This window comes from Merops nubicus, unplaced genomic scaffold (assembly GCF_000691845.1).
Source record: "Merops nubicus isolate BGI_N331 unplaced genomic scaffold, ASM69184v1 scaffold19482, whole genome shotgun sequence".
Classification (NCBI taxonomy): Eukaryota; Metazoa; Chordata; class Aves; order Coraciiformes; family Meropidae; genus Merops; species Merops nubicus.
The window spans coordinates 21,348-37,199 of record NW_008592288.1 but is presented as its reverse complement, the minus strand read 5'-3'; the positions used below and the strand labels follow the sequence as shown (position 1 = coordinate 37,199).

Below are 15,852 nucleotides of genomic sequence, written 5' to 3'. Positions count from 1 at the left end.
ATTTAAGAAATGAATGCAGCAATAGTGAAAAATATCAGTACAGTAAGAGGGGAGAAAAAGAATGAGAAAGTTAAAAATGACAAGGGTCAGTTTGTTATTAACTATGTTGCCCATATGCTTCTGAACATCCAGTTTCTCTTAGTGCTCAATTGTTTACATTTTCAGATGATCCAGATGAGCTCTACATTAAAAACTTGGACATGATAAAATGCGTACATACTGATGCCAAAATGAAAGGAACATAAATCTATGAATGCACAAGATTATTTATCTTTTATTTTAAAAATGAAGATGCTATAAAAATGAAAATGTTGAGAAAACACTGCTGTAGGAAGCCCACATTTTTAAACTGTGGAAATAAGTTTATAAAAATTCTAAAACTTATTCACTAAGCAAAGACAATAATATTTAAAGGGTACTGAAAAATGCTGTTATTGCCCATGCTGTTATTGCTATTAAATGTACCAACTAAACATTTTAGTGAAAAAATGGTATATTCCACTGAGCCCCAAGCCAAAAATATAGTATGCTGTTTGGGTATGGACTTCAAAGGTCATCTCACAGACTTGAAACAAAATATTCCTGACCACATGATACACATCACTGCATTACCTGATGGTGGAGGTGGCCTCTGTAGCGGAGCAGGGCGTGCAGGGGGAGCAATGGGGCGAGGTGGCGGAGGCCGCTTAGGCTCCAGGCTCTGAGAAGACTCCTTCTGCTGGGTACCAGGCTGAATTTCAGCTGAAGAACGTGACAGAAAACAAACGAAAAATTAATCACAGTAAAGCTTTTCTAATAGCAAGTTATTTTCACAGGGACAACCGTCGGTCCCCAGCCCTGGAAATAATGATACACAAGTTTTTGAGAGAGGGAAAAGAAGAATAAATCAATGGTTAAAAGTAGCAGATTTCATACAGATTTTTATCTCTTGTGCTTTAATCAGTATATGCTTTTCATGGAATCCTGACCATTCTTACAGATTGCAGAGTTCCAAATTTTTATTTTGACCCATCTGTGCAGCAAGTGCAGTGGAAAGAATTGTTACAAGGAAAATTCTGAAGGCATTTTAGCTGTCTTCGTAAAGTTACTCCAAATTACATTGACATAAACTGTTCCAAACACTGTAATTCTAAATATCCACTTTGTCACAATAACAAAGTTGTGTTTAAACAGAATCTTTCATATTATACAGCCAATTCACAAATCTGCTGATTACTGAAGCCAGTATTCTACCACTGGGCCCTACAGCTGCCAGACTATACAGCAGTATTAGAGGCAGTGGAGCAATGTAATATACACACCGTGTGTGGAAACGGGTGGTCCAGGGGTTTTTGTTGGGGCTCGGCTGGGCCTCACTGGGAGCGTGGGTCCATCTGACAGTGTAGGGGATTGACAGGGACTGGAACGTGGTGAAGAGCTTGGGGAGGTTCCAAGACCAGAACTTGAAGCTGGCTGTAGATGCTGAGGAAGGATTTCTTCTACTTCAGCACTATAGTCATCAATGTCTCCTAAACAGAACCCACCCAAAAAAAGAAAAAGCATGTAAAATAAAAGGAACAATAGTCATTTATTTAAAAAAGTGGGGAACTTATAAACTGATTCAGGACATGGGATTTTCTGCAAAAAGCTGTCAAGTTCCAAGGAATTTGCTCAACAATAAAAGTATGATTCTTCCATCATAAAATTACTCATGAAGCATGCATATGTATTCAAACCAGTTGAAAATACTCCAAATGTACAATATATATTATAGATAAATATTATATGCAATTATAATAGTGTGGCAACTGTAATGTTGCTTGCTTTAAAAAAACAATTAGCTTTACAAAGAAGACCTTTGCAAAAATTATTTCCCTGGTTTGCAGCAGATGTCAAGTTTAATTTGTTCTTCAGAAGGCTGGGCAGGGGACATCAAGATTTATCTGCTATTTCTAATAGCTTTTGTTTGGAAAGTCAGAATGATCTTTAAAAAAAAAGTTCAACACGGATGTGCCTTTGAAAAGTAAACCACCAATTTAGAATATATTTATGTTGATATTCAAAATGCCTTAAAACAGACAATTATACAGTTATCCCATCACACTCCAGTCAGACCAGAGTAATCCTTTCTTCACTACCTTCTAGGCTTCTCTCTGTTAAGCTACATGAATGACACACAGTCTTCTACAGAAGCTCCAGCTTCAACTCTGCACTGCTCAGCAGTAACAGAGTAGCCTGGCTGATAATTAGATATTGCTTTTGATTAAAGAGTCTTGTGGGATTTGAAATGTCACATTTGAAGGGAGCCATACAATCTCATGTAGGACTATTAACAGAATCAACCAATCATGCAGGCATCTAAACTGTTAGAAGTCCTACTTCCTACCTGCATTGGAAAACAGATGAAGTATCTTATGACACTGACACTAATGCAAATTCCAACTGTTCATGCAGGTTTCCCATACCTTTACCTGTACCTTTACCAAACATATCTTCCTTTATGAAATACCTGTACAAAAAAAAACCTTAGTCTACTCTTTCCAGTATACCTAGCTGCCAACTCTTTTCTTGAAACTTTTGCAACATAACATTTGCCACTAAGGAGTTGGGATAGAAGTTCATAGTAAATGAGCTACTCAAAATAAATCAGTATAGACACAGTGACTACATCTAGAAAGTACATCTGTTCAAAACACAACAAAAAAATGACCTTGTAAAATACATATGGAAATGCAATAAACATAGGAAATGTCAGCAGGTAAGGTGTGGGGGAATTTTTTTGCTGTTGTTCAGCAGACATTTTACTTGCCAAGGATTTAAGAAGAATATATTTTAATGTAGAGAAGAGACTGAAATAGGCCTTTCATAAAAATTAACAGATTAAAAATTAAGCTGTGACAAATAGGTTTGAAACATGCACATAAAGAAAAGCAAAAATTTAGAGGCACAGTTGCTGCAAAAATGATATTCAGCAACTTGAGGATTCCACTAGAAAAGTATGACATGAAAAAATATAAAAACCCCTTAGGGAAGTACCAAAACTAGCATAAATCAGGGAAGTGGAAAACAGCAACATATCAATGCTGAAGGTCAGCCTGTCTCAAGGAGCAACAGAGGACCTGTAAGCATTTCAAAATGAGAAATACTTTATTTCAACAAACCTTCCATATCATAGTCTGCAGTAACCTCAGCATCTTCACAAAGCAAAGTGGAACTTGTTGATGAAGGCAGACCAATATTAATCTTCTCTAGATTCATTTCATCTTCCAAAGTTCTGATCCAATCTGGATTTTTCAAGCTGATGTTTATAATCCTTCCTAATAGCTAGGTTGCCAAAAGGGTATGTACAAAACAGAAATTGTTAAGAGTAGGAACATTAAAATTCAGCAGAAGACGAAGAGAAGAGAAGAGAAGAGAAGAGAAGAGAAGAGAAGAGAAGAGAAGAGAAGAGACGAGAAGAAAAAGAAAAAGAAAAAGAAAAAGAAAAAGAAAAAGAAAAAGAAAAAGAAAAAGAAAAAGAAAAAGAAAAAGAAAAAGAAAAAGAAAAAGAAAAAGAAAAAGAAAAAGAAAAAGAAAAAGAAAAAGAAAAAGAAAAAGAAAAAGAAAAAGAAAAAGAAAAAGAAAAAGAAAAAGAAAAAGAAAAAGAAAAAGAAAAAGAAAAAGAAAAAGAAAAAGAAAAAGAAAAAGAAAAAGAAAAAGAAAAAAGGAGACCAACCCAACCTGAAAATATCACAAATAAGGCTATCAGAATTTCTGGGACTAAACCATGACAGTGACACATCTCAAAAATAATTATGCTTTTCCCTTCATTTTGGTTTATGTAGTTTAAACTATTAATTACAACTACTTTGTATTTTTCCAAAGAAGACCTAACAACTTGTCTTATAAGATTTTCCTTTTCAGTTCATAGGAAAGCTTCTAGCTTCTTTATTTCAACAGAAACACTACTCTTTGTAAAAAAATCAGACTTGCTTATGAAGTACATTAATAAAGTCTTTTTTAGAGACTGATAGAACAGCAGGCCTTCATTCTGCAAACTGACACATGACACTGAGTCCTTATGCTGCATGAACCACCAGTGAAACTCACAGCGGGTGTAAGGATCCATCTGCAAACATCACATTACAGAATCTAAGTCTTAACAGGAACAAAGATCAGTAAAACTTTGAACACAAACCCTAACATTTTTACAAAGATTAAACACTGGCCATACAGCAGTCCATAAGAAATGAAATTTTGACTTTTTTAAGTGATTGCAGTACAAGAACGTTGAATTTTAGATAACTGCAAGCTATAAATATGATAAACGGGTTCACACTACAAACTCAAGGTAAAAACACCGCTTTTTAAGTCATTAAAAATCCGTAATTAAGAACCCCTCATTTGATGAAGATGCCACTCAATATGGGATCTTCATTTCTCTAAGGTACTCCAAAAATAGTGTCTGCTACTTCTCTCAGCTCCTCTTGAAACTCAACATAACGCTATGTGGCTATTAAAAGTAAGGAGAAAAAAAAAAAAAAAGAAAAACTTTTAAGAATTAAAAACAAACAAACAAAAAACCCAACCCACACAAATATTCTTTAAAATGTTGAATTTTTTCCTTGGTATATGGAAGCTCAGCAAATTTTACATTACCTCGGTGCCATTCAAATTCATAACATTCAAGGCAGAGCTTCCTTCCAAAAATGTTACCCACATCTTGTCTTCCACAAACCTGCAAAGTCCATTTGAAACAATGATTAAAATACTTTGTCCTACCTACTAACTTTTGAAGTGTATTTACCTTAAAGGTTTTTCAGTGTTTCGCTTGATGGAGAAGAATTATTTTTTTAAATTCATTAAAATATATGTAATTGGCTAATAAGCTTTAACTGACTGTATCCTTGCAAGAAAAAAAAAAAAAAAGAAAGCAAGCAAAAGAGGACCAGTTAAACATCATGCCCCAAAAGTACCATCCTCTTAAAAATTATGCGACTACAGTTACACATGCAATAGTAATTGTGTGGCTGCAGGTTAGGGATTTGTGTTAGGTGTTCCACATTACATCACACCATAGCCTTGGGGCTATGCTGCTGATGTTCTGAAAAAAACAAAAACAAAAACAAAACCCAACCAAACAAAAAACAAAACAAACCCAACCCAGCAAACTAAATAACCCTTGAAAAAAACCCAAACAAAATACCACAACACATAGTTCAAGTAACAACTTAGTGAAAATGCAACATTCACAGGGATCCTCTCACCTTCAGTTCATTTAAAACTAGTAATGTAATTTTAGGACTAAAAAATTGTATAAAATTACATAAATAGAAAATTTTAACTCCAAATGACTTCTGAAAAACACAATACGGTATTCTATTTTTGAGGTAGAGTATCTGGAGAAATTTTCTACTGGAAAGACATTCAAGTTGTAATCTAAATATTACAAATAAAGCAGATCATAACTGAAATGCCCACTAAGAAAGTCACTTTACTCAGGAAATATGTAGGAACAATGAAGAGGAATAGAGATGAAAAGTAAAAAGTCTATTTAACCTTATAAGTATAACTTCACCATAGCTTGCAAATTTTTGAAGAAGATCATCAATCAAGTTATCATCAAAATAGTTTTCTTCTGATGAAGAACTTCTGATGGAGACCATTACAGTACCATCAGGTGGTCCTTGCTTTGCAATCACCTCCTTATAAACCTTTTGTCTCTCTTCTGCTTCAATTTCAAATATGTCAATGTCAATCAACGCAACCACAGGCCTTGGAAAAAAAATACATGAGAGAAGCCTGTAAGCGGTGTATCTGAGCAACAAAGTATATAACATGATTATTAAATCTTCAGTGATTATGAAGTAATGTATAAAATAAAACTGAAACCTGTGATCAGATGTTTTCAGCTCTGCTCTTCCGTAGTGCAGCAAAGTACCAGGATTCCATGTATAAGGGACATTACTGTCCTCGTGAAAACTAGCATTCAGAAGATCCAGGTCTTCAGCTACATTCAGTATTGATTAAAACAAAAGGGGAAAAACACAGTGACTGCAAGAATATGCTTTTAAAAACCAAGCCATTTGTAATAACACAAAAAAGAACGTAAACTAAAACCAAGTGTTTTACATAAAAAAAGCAAAACAGAGGTTCCCTTTGAACTACTGTAACCAGTATCTGATTCTTGATCCTCCTGGTCAATGTCACGGTATTTATTGCAGATGCTTTGTAAGCTTTCTACCTCATACAAAGTCAGGGATAGAAGCTCATAAATCCTGGCACTGTAAATGTCACTAAATGGATTGTATAAGAACGTTAAAAGAGTATTTTTAAACAATTTATGGAAGCATTCAGACCTGATCGGTCAAAAGGCCATTTCCTCCTTCTCCACAGAACACGATCGGTCCATGCTGGTGTGCGGCATTTTTCACTGGTGTCGTAGTCATCAGAAAAGAGATCATATTTGTATGTAGGAGCAAAATTTATTTTCCCTTCCAAAAATCCCCTGAAAATCTGTAAGAAACAAAGCAGCTATGTGTCATGCCAGAGAGACAGAAACAGATGGGAAACAGCTTGAAACTAATCAGAATTCTCTTTTCTAACAGTGAAAACCTGTATACAGATCTCAATTAAAAAAAAAAAAAGTTCATAATATGAATCCTCCAAATTTTATCTGCTGAAAACATTCTACTTTTGCTACTAAGACTAAATAGTGACCCAGACAAATAATCAGTAAACAGATGTCAACATTTATATCTTTAAACTCAGGCTCATGAGCAACCTACCATTCCTACAGTGTCATTTAGAACTTGAGGTCATCACAACACAGATGTTGTCCACAGCACTTTAATTCATTTATTAGCTGCTCAAGTGTCGGCAAAAGTTGGAAATTAAGGTTTATATTTTATGTACCTATCTGAACATGCAAAGCATTCTCCCAAACTGATGCCCCACCATAAGTAGGAATTAAGTGGGAATTAAAAAAAAAAAACCAAGAAGACTGGAAAGTCCTTAATCCATTGAATATGAACTGGAAGATCAGAGAGATAATATCACCATTTCTCCTCAGGTGAACAGGAAAACAGAATAAAGAGAGATAGTATGTGAAATTATCTACCAACTGTACGTATGGTATTTAGAGATACAGAGTCAATTAAAAGGACTACAAATATCCATTGGGTACTTTGCAACACAGACACATCCAACTGACACAACACCCTAGAACATCAGGAAATTGGTTCACTCCTTAAGTGTTTAAACGAGACATAAGCTAAAATACTTTAGTAGCCTAACCAGCTCCAGTCTTGAGCTTAATCTTGTAATCTTCACATCAGGGATCTGTAAAATATAATTCTAACTTATAGTCAAGTCCACATCAAGTGACAGATTAGCCTGCTTTTCTTCTTGGAAATATAAATTGAAATCCAGTCCATTTAAAAATCAATGTCAGACGACCAATGTCAGAAGATCTGCAACTTCTGAGACAACTTGTTAATTTTTTTTTTTTGTCTTTGGTAATTATTTCTAAACCTACTTTTATGAAGAAAGTTGCTATGTAAAGGCATTTCCTGAAGAGCAGATACACTGGTTAAGAATCACATACAATCACCATGGAACTACTCTTGCTAGCCAGATCATACCTCTGCTGTCCAGCCAGCCACTTCCAAATAATGGAATATTACCCCAACAGTGCAATGCTACCAGTTCTCCTCCCCAGCCAGGAGACTGTTTTGAGTCTTTTTTGTATTCCAGTAGTTTCCATAGATCTTTCCAGTTTTATAACTGCTTTAAGTGTCCCCAAGACCTCTAAACCTCTCTTGTTTTGGTTGAATTAACAGACAGCCATGTTACCTACTAATTTGAACATACATCTCTCTTTCTTCAGGAACTGGCCTATTTAAAAAAAAAAAAAAATAATCAAGTGTTTTTCCTCCTCTTCTGGTGTAAAAGACACCGGCACAAATATAAGAGAACTCTAATTCAGAAAAAAGACACTGCTTAAGATCAAAGTGCTGGCAAGTAAACAAAACTAACAACATAGAATTGTCTCTTACTTTACTAACTACAGCATTCCCACAAAAATCTGGATAGACTACCTACTTTCACACAATATTTGATCCATTACAAATATTCCTTTAGTTGCTATGTGCTGCGTCTCAAGAAATGCTAAAAATCTAAAATCCAAATCTTTCTTCAGACTTTATCCATGCTTTATTTCTTTGTAAGTAAAGAGGCTACTGTTCGGACTATTCCTTGATTCCTTTCTTGGAAAACAGAATGACAGTAACAGCATTACTGCAGGAATTTAAAGAGTAACATTAGTGAAAGAAATTCTAGAAATATTTTTAATAGTTGCACTTGATAAAAAGAGAAGTATACGCAGTAAACGCAAAGAAAAAGTTCTAAATAGATGATAGAGTTTCCTTTTTACTGAGGAGAGAAAGGAAAAACTCACTCCTACAGCTAGTCGCTGTATTTGTATCACCACCTCTTCAAGTCAATTACTAGGAATAAGTTACTAAATGGTGCCATGTCCCACCTCCCCATACCACTATCTGGACAAAAGTAATTTGTAAAACATGCTCTATGATTTACAGAAGCACCACAGAAAATTGCTAACACCAGAAAGAAAAATAAAGTATCCTTAAGTGTGGTAACATTTTTAAGATACCTGTCCAGAATTTTTCTGATTTATCAGTTGGTCTCCTGCTATAAGGGCATCCCAGTTCTGTTGTCGTATGAGGTCCTTCACCTCCTCATTCGGAATGTCTATCCGGTAATTAAAGTCACCACACCAAAAGATGTAGTCATGGGAAAAGAGCATCCTTCCCTGTAAAACAGAAGCACACAACAAAGTAAAAAACAACCAAGCGAAAAATTTACTATTTCCAGGTACAAAGTTCAGTTTTTAGCTGTAAAATATGCATCTCTTCTAGCTAATGAGGACAACTGAAAACTAATACACATTAGTATTTAGTGTTCATATGGTTAGAATAACATAGCCAACTGTATGGTATTCACACATATAGAATATGAAAGAAGTAACACTTATGTAGGTTGCTTTTCTAAAGAAACATGAATCATCTGAATTGGATTCTAAAATTCTTCATCTTCTACTCCTGTTCTACAAGTCTGCTCTAAGATGACGACTGCTACCTGTGTCACAAAGGTTAAAAGGAGAACAAAACACTGCCTTGGAATCTTGGAGCACAATACCCTGACATACTGCAAGTCAAGGGCTTTATTATTCAGATTTAATTGAAGACTTCAGTTACATACAATTTTCACGGCTAGGGAGAGACAGAAGGGCTCTGTTAGTCTAAACAAAGCCTAGGGTTTCAAGTGAGAACTTTCACTTCCCTCTTTTTTTCCATAGCCCTTAAGTAAATCAAAGCAGATAACATTAGGAGATGAAAACAGCATCATTTAGGCAACTGTTTTGGGGACCATAAGAATATAGTACTTTCAAGAAAAACTAAAACATGAACATGGGGACAAAATTAGAAATTAAAAAAAAAGTGTAAAAAAGATGTCAGACTCCTGCACAGTGCCACAGAAACTAACAGTTTGACTAGAAAATTTGAGACAGCATTAAGTCTCAAGGAAGCCTTTAATTGCATTGATAAACTTAGCAACTATTTACTTGGTGTTTGTTAATCCTTTATGAGAATATGGTATAGAATTGTACAATCCAACTTCACAAAAAATGAATAAACAAGAAGTTAAAATGAATTAGCAAAAACCATTCCTGGGTACTGAAAATAGTGCTGTTTCCCACAGATTTTTTTCCTGTAGTTGATTAACTCCGGTGCCTACAAAAGTTTTACAGCATGTCAAGAATCTGTAAGGTCTCTTTCCTATGCTAAATCTTTGATACCTAATGCAAGTGAATTCATGCTTCATCATTTCTATCAGTCATTGCACTGGTCTGTTGCTTCTGCAGTCATGTATTTTAATAAAAATGGTGGGAACTTAATGATCTCTGAGAACTCTAACCCAAGGAAATTTTTGCACAGGAATCAAGGGAAGGGAAAAAAATCAATAAAGCTTTTGGATGACACTGCTGGAGCTCAAAGGATTTAAATTCTTGTCCACTATGGAATTTGAACACTGTTGCTTACCATTGGGAAACCGAGCTTGCGAGCTATTTCCACAAAGTCTTCATTTCTCTCTTTCACTTGTGACTGCCCTGCAGCAAAATGACTGCAGACAAAGCAGAGGCTGGATGTATGGAACAGCATCCGAATTGCTACTGCGCCTTTATTTCCAGTGGCTCCTCCCATGCCAGTCTTTACTGTATCAACAGCAACATCCCTGAAACAGTTAAACGACTATTAAATCTTCAAATACAATGGCACAGAAGTTAACAACTTTAAGTATGTCTGAATATGACATTATGTTGGTATGAGAACATTTTCACATTGTTCTTTCAGCAGTCAGGCCATTGAGCTATTTTTCAAAATGCAAACAGCTATTGAGCAGGTAAGAGTGTAACACTTCAGCTTTTCAAGCTTTCTCAGCAACCAATGAAGCATTTAAAAACTAAGATCAAACAGTTTAACCTCTTCTAAAGCCCAATATGCCTCTTAGTACACTTGTGTGCTAGCTTGTGATACCCAGCAAACTGAAGGTGACCCAACTTAGGCACAGCTGTGTGTCCACTGACCTGATAAAGGGAGCATGCTGAGGCCTGATGAACACAAAAAGGCAGACGCCCACCAACTGCTCAGAAGCCAGCAGCACATACTTGTAATCTCTTGATATAGTCTTCTGCAGTTCAGCAGCCCAGAGCTTCTGATTGGTTGTGCTAGCAGTGAAGATTTAAAATGCTAGTTTCAAAATAAATCAAATTAAGCAGGTATCTAAACTGTTGATCTAGTCGAATAAACTTCAGCCAGTAACTTTAACCAAAATTTGGGGTAATAAACCAAAGCCAAGTTGTGAATGTTGCTTAAATGCCTCCTAGCAGAGACACAGGCTATAAACTGTCATGACAACATCATTTCAAATTCAGCTTCATAAAATGCTGCCTCACTTCTCTCAACAACACAGACAATGTCAGAAGCCAGGGCAATCTTTCCTGTATTTTTGAGGCTAGACCAGAGGAGTAAAACCTAAGAATTCTTCTTGGGAGTTGCTTCCTAGGCTAGAGCACAGTCAGTGCTGGAAAACAGAGATGTCTATAGCCTTAGATCAAGAAGAAACTTCCTTGGAGACCTAGAGGACTAAAGTTTTCAGAGCTAGCACTGGATAGAAGTGAAAAACATCAGACCTGGCAACAGCATTAATTGGACATAGTGTGAAATTAGGAGATGAGAAACTGATACTTTGTCCTCAAGACAAAAGCCTGTGATACAAACTCCACAATAATATATATATTATATAGAATGATATCAGAAACTGACACTATGGAAGAAATCCTTGCTTTATACAGATCAAAATCTGATCCAAGACAGAATACACAGGCATACCAACAAAATATGCTTTAGGAAGGAATTTCACAGGACTTGCTGTTCCCAGCATTAGGAAGGCACAGAGACTAGAGAACACTATGAGCACCAGAGGTAAATTCCTTCAAAGTGTTAAATGAAGGAAAAAGTTGAGGGAGTGCTGAAGGTGCAATCCAAAATACGGTCAAGTGCTGACTGTTTGGATCCTTGAGATTACATTATACATGACCTAAGTGAGACGAAGTCTGCAATCCTGGCACAAAAACTGGCAGAGAGAACTGGAATACAGTCAAAAAAATTAATCCAGACTAATCCAAACCATTACAAAACAGGTGATTTTTTTTTTAAAAAAACCATTTTACTCAAAAAACGTGATTATCAATGAAACTAGTATTGCATACGCTTTAGCACCTACCTGGCATTCACAATGTTTCCTGCATTTAACTCCACCATTTCTTCAAATCCAATGGCAAATATATCTACAGGCTTGCTTTTGCGATCTGCATTTAAATATCAAAAAAAAGCTATTTGTCTTTTATAATTAACTTAAGAACCAAGACCTCACATACCTATTTGAATGTTTATCATCTCATTATGAAAATCGGAATTTTCAAGTAAAAACTGACAGAAAACAAAACCTACCTTGGAATTCATGAACACCAGCTAACTTGGGTGCATCTAGGAGCCAGTCAGTGAGGGTCTGATTTCTAAAGGCGATGCTCCGAAACTGCTTCCCCCCGTTGACATTCCACGTCCCCACGCAGACTCTGATCTTTTTCGGCTTTGCATACTTATAAAAGTTTTCACACATACTCTTTAGCACTTTTACAGATGCTGCAAAAACATTTGAAAAGGCATTATTTTTATATAGAACGTTACTTCAGAACATCTTGGCAATGAGATCTGTCCCTTTAAAAAATGGCAACAAATCCATGCACAGACATAGAGAGAGTTAAGCTGTGAAAGCAAGGTGAATGCAGCTTTTCACAAGGGAAAGTACGTTTGCAGACATATTTCTTGTCTTGGTAGGGTACTGACTGAATGGAAGACAGTCCTAATTTTTTCCCAATCAATATACATATATAAATAATACATGAAACAGAATTTCTGTGTTTTATAGATATGTGCCATTCTTTCAACCTATCTGCAGGTCGCCATGGAAACCATTATTTTTCATACACGCCAACACAGATATCTACCTCATTTTCACAGATTACATGTATGAAATTCAATCTCCATTAAAAAAAAACCTTACAGATATGTTAATTTCTAGAAGTGTATGTATGACTGATGTACTACATTTACTAAAATAGGTAAGGTACATTATTTTATCGTATTAGATTATGTCTATTTGAGACAGAAATCTCAATTATTTTTTAGGTCAGTTGAATTCCTAAAATTCTGCTTTATTGAGAAAAGTATGCTAGGATTCAAAACAATTAAACTAATTTCTCTGCCACACCAGCCTTTCTCTATGCCTTGTTTCTATCTGCCAGATGGGAGAGAGAGTGATGACCCATCTGTAAAGGGCATTGTGAGAAACAAACAAAAAAGATCATTCAATGGTCACACCCCAGGGTTACAGAGATTTTAAAAGTTCATTCACAAAACAGCTGCATAATATACTCATACAGATATATTTCCTAACACAAACAAATAGGATTTTTTTTTTTTAATTACACCCCTTTTTTTCTTAAATCTCAGTGGAATAAAAATTGCATTAGGTGTAAACAGTACTGTTAGCTTTGTATTTTAAGTGACATTAATTTAACTGTTTTGAATACTGGTTATGAGACTCTGTGAGAACTGTACAAACAATATTAGATGGAATTCTTCCTCCCACTGTGTGTCATCCTGCAAAATGGCCTACTAATGGGCACAATATTTTTATTCAAATCCCCCAAATAGGATGATTAGTGAGCTGTTGTTGTCTTTTTACTTTTCTTCTTAAGTTTAGCACCTTTACATTTGGTACAGAACCTTCACTACCCAATTAAAACAAAAATCAGGAATTCTATAGCCCTCATTGTTTTGAAACAAACTGGAAACAATAGAAGAAAATATATTATATTTGCTGTTTGTGAACTCAAAACCAGCAAACTCACTTGAGAATAAATCATATACCTATTTATAGACTCATCACATATAAAAGACAATTAATTGACTGGACTGTCCTTGGGATACTACAAGCAGATCATGCTTTGGGATCATAATCCAGGCAAATGAAGTCAAGAAAACAGCAAGGAGCCAACAGAACACTTTACACCTTCAGGTGAGAGCCAAATACTGACTCCACTTCTGAATGTATCCACACACTTGGCAACAGTCAAGCCAGGAAGACCACCAAATGCCAGAAAAGCCTCTGAGGATCAAGGATAGAAGCTGCCCAAGCACCTGACCACTGAAGAAAAACCAATCCAAATGTAGCCAGGACACATAAAAGTACCCAAATCATCCAAAGGACTAGCTGAACCTGAGGAACCCAAACCAGCATCACAGACAGCTTTGAAGATCTGCACAGATTAACCTTCATAGCACTCTGAGAAAGTTTAAAAGCAGAGTTTGGACTTTAATTCTCTCCATTTCAGTTCCTTCCTTTTCTTTCATAAATTTAGCAATTTTCAGCTTAATTTTAAATAGTTATTCCAAATAATTTTTATTTGCTACCAGGTGGCTTTCAAGAAAACCTGCAAAATTCAATTATTGCTTTTTTAGCTCGAACATTGTCATGAACCCCTAACGCAACAAATGTTTACCAGAACAGAATTGAACTGACAATATGCTTACTACAAACACAAAATTCAGACCTTTGAACCAGCAAGCATTCTAAATTCTAGAACTACTTTTTCTAAATTTGAATAAACAAATAAAAAATTTAAATGATTAAATTTTCATGTTTTCCAAAATACTGAATAAGCTAATTGTTTTTCAGAGCTCCTGAGCCACCCACATTCATTATTTTCCCACACATTTGTAGCTATTTATATTTTGAGCAAAACTGTGTGCCACTCTACAAGATTAAAAATCCAATCAATTACATTTTCTGTTATTCTGCAGCAGAAGTACTTTAACTGCTGCTCATAGTAGGCAGGCAGACGTTTGGAAATCACTTCTACAATGGGAATATTATTTTAAAATTCTTGGTGGGATATTCTGTGCAACTGAATTTGATTAAACTATTTTACTACAACATCCAAATTACCGTGGATAAGTTTCAATATACGTCAGTTGTATCTAGATGAAACTCACAGTAAAATGTTACAACAGGAAGTTAAAAAATAGCTGACATGCACGACTCTTCATGAGTTATAAGCTAGCTTGATATAGTCTAGATGGTTACACCATAACTTACAATGTAACTGTTTATTCCAATAAACAGTTTTCAACACAGACAAAATGCCAGTGAATCAATTCATTTCAGTTGTATATTACCTGTGACTCAGATTACATTATTTAAGTACTCAGTAAGAGTTAAGTAGATACAGTAAGGTACTAATAGAATAAACAAAGTTGAGACAAATGTAAGGGGAAAAAACATTTAAAGCTCAAAACCACATATTACAGTTGAAGTGATTTTCCAAGGAGAAAAAAAAAAAAAAAAAAAGAAGCTTTAAACACTTCAGATGTACTTCAACAACAATCTAGCCAGCAACAAATCATCTTGCTTTCTTCAAAGGATCCTCCTCTGTCAACCTTCAGTACCTGGGGCTAGTGGCTACTACCTGAGCACATGGGTTCAGGGGATACCCAGCACAACTTCTCTATACTCTTAAAATGTGGGAGACTTGTCTGAACAAGAGTTTCACTGAACCTACTTCCAAGAGGTAGCACAATGAACTCGAGTAAGGCAATAGCTCAGAAATGGCCACTTCAATTTTCCCAACACATAGTAAAATCTGAACATGCGAGTGTTAGGAATATCTTAACTTATTGTTTCTGGGAACAAGATTTTTACCTAAATAGAGACCTCAATTACTTTCATTTGGTGTGACATGCAGAGGTAACTGTACCTCAGAGGCTTTGACTGTACTTTTGCTCCATTAAACACTTGTGTCAGCACATTGTTTTAGATCATTCCAACAACATTAAACTTTGCTGGGAATATTACAAATCAGTCTGTCTCATGCAAGAACACAAGCAGGTAGAGCTTTCTAACTGCAAATAAGACAAAGTTATTTGTCTGTACTGACAAATTTTACCTCTTACCCTGAACAAAACATTAGACAAAACAAAAATACAGAAGCTCCCAAACCAGATTTAAAAAAAGCAAATTTCTCTATAGCTAGAATAAAGCACTTGCAAAAATTAAAAAAAAAAAAAAATATAATAGGTTGCTTCTTTTCATAACTCACATCCAAGCAAAACTGCCAGATTTTTCACCCCTTGCATTTTCCTTTCTCATGTATTAAAGTGTTTTTCTTGGATTAAGGGACTTTGGGTA

At 35.4% G+C, this 15,852-nt stretch overlaps 1 protein-coding gene across 1 annotated transcript in view; it reads right to left on the bottom strand.

Annotated features, from left to right (window-relative positions):
• Positions 1–15,852, bottom strand: part of SYNJ1 (synaptojanin 1) — a gene marked incomplete at its 5' end in the record, with an annotated part of 50,112 nt that overhangs the window by 16,322 nt on the left and 17,938 nt on the right. The window contains 12 exon segments of the mRNA XM_008935101.1: positions 613–741; positions 1,302–1,508; positions 3,141–3,303; positions 4,618–4,696; positions 5,518–5,733; positions 5,851–5,968; positions 6,318–6,474; positions 8,633–8,791; positions 10,083–10,275; positions 10,628–10,768; positions 11,827–11,911; positions 12,054–12,245. Of these exon segments, the coding sequence (XP_008933349.1) occupies positions 613–741; positions 1,302–1,508; positions 3,141–3,303; positions 4,618–4,696; positions 5,518–5,733; positions 5,851–5,968; positions 6,318–6,474; positions 8,633–8,791; positions 10,083–10,275; positions 10,628–10,768; positions 11,827–11,911; positions 12,054–12,245 (1,839 nt within the window).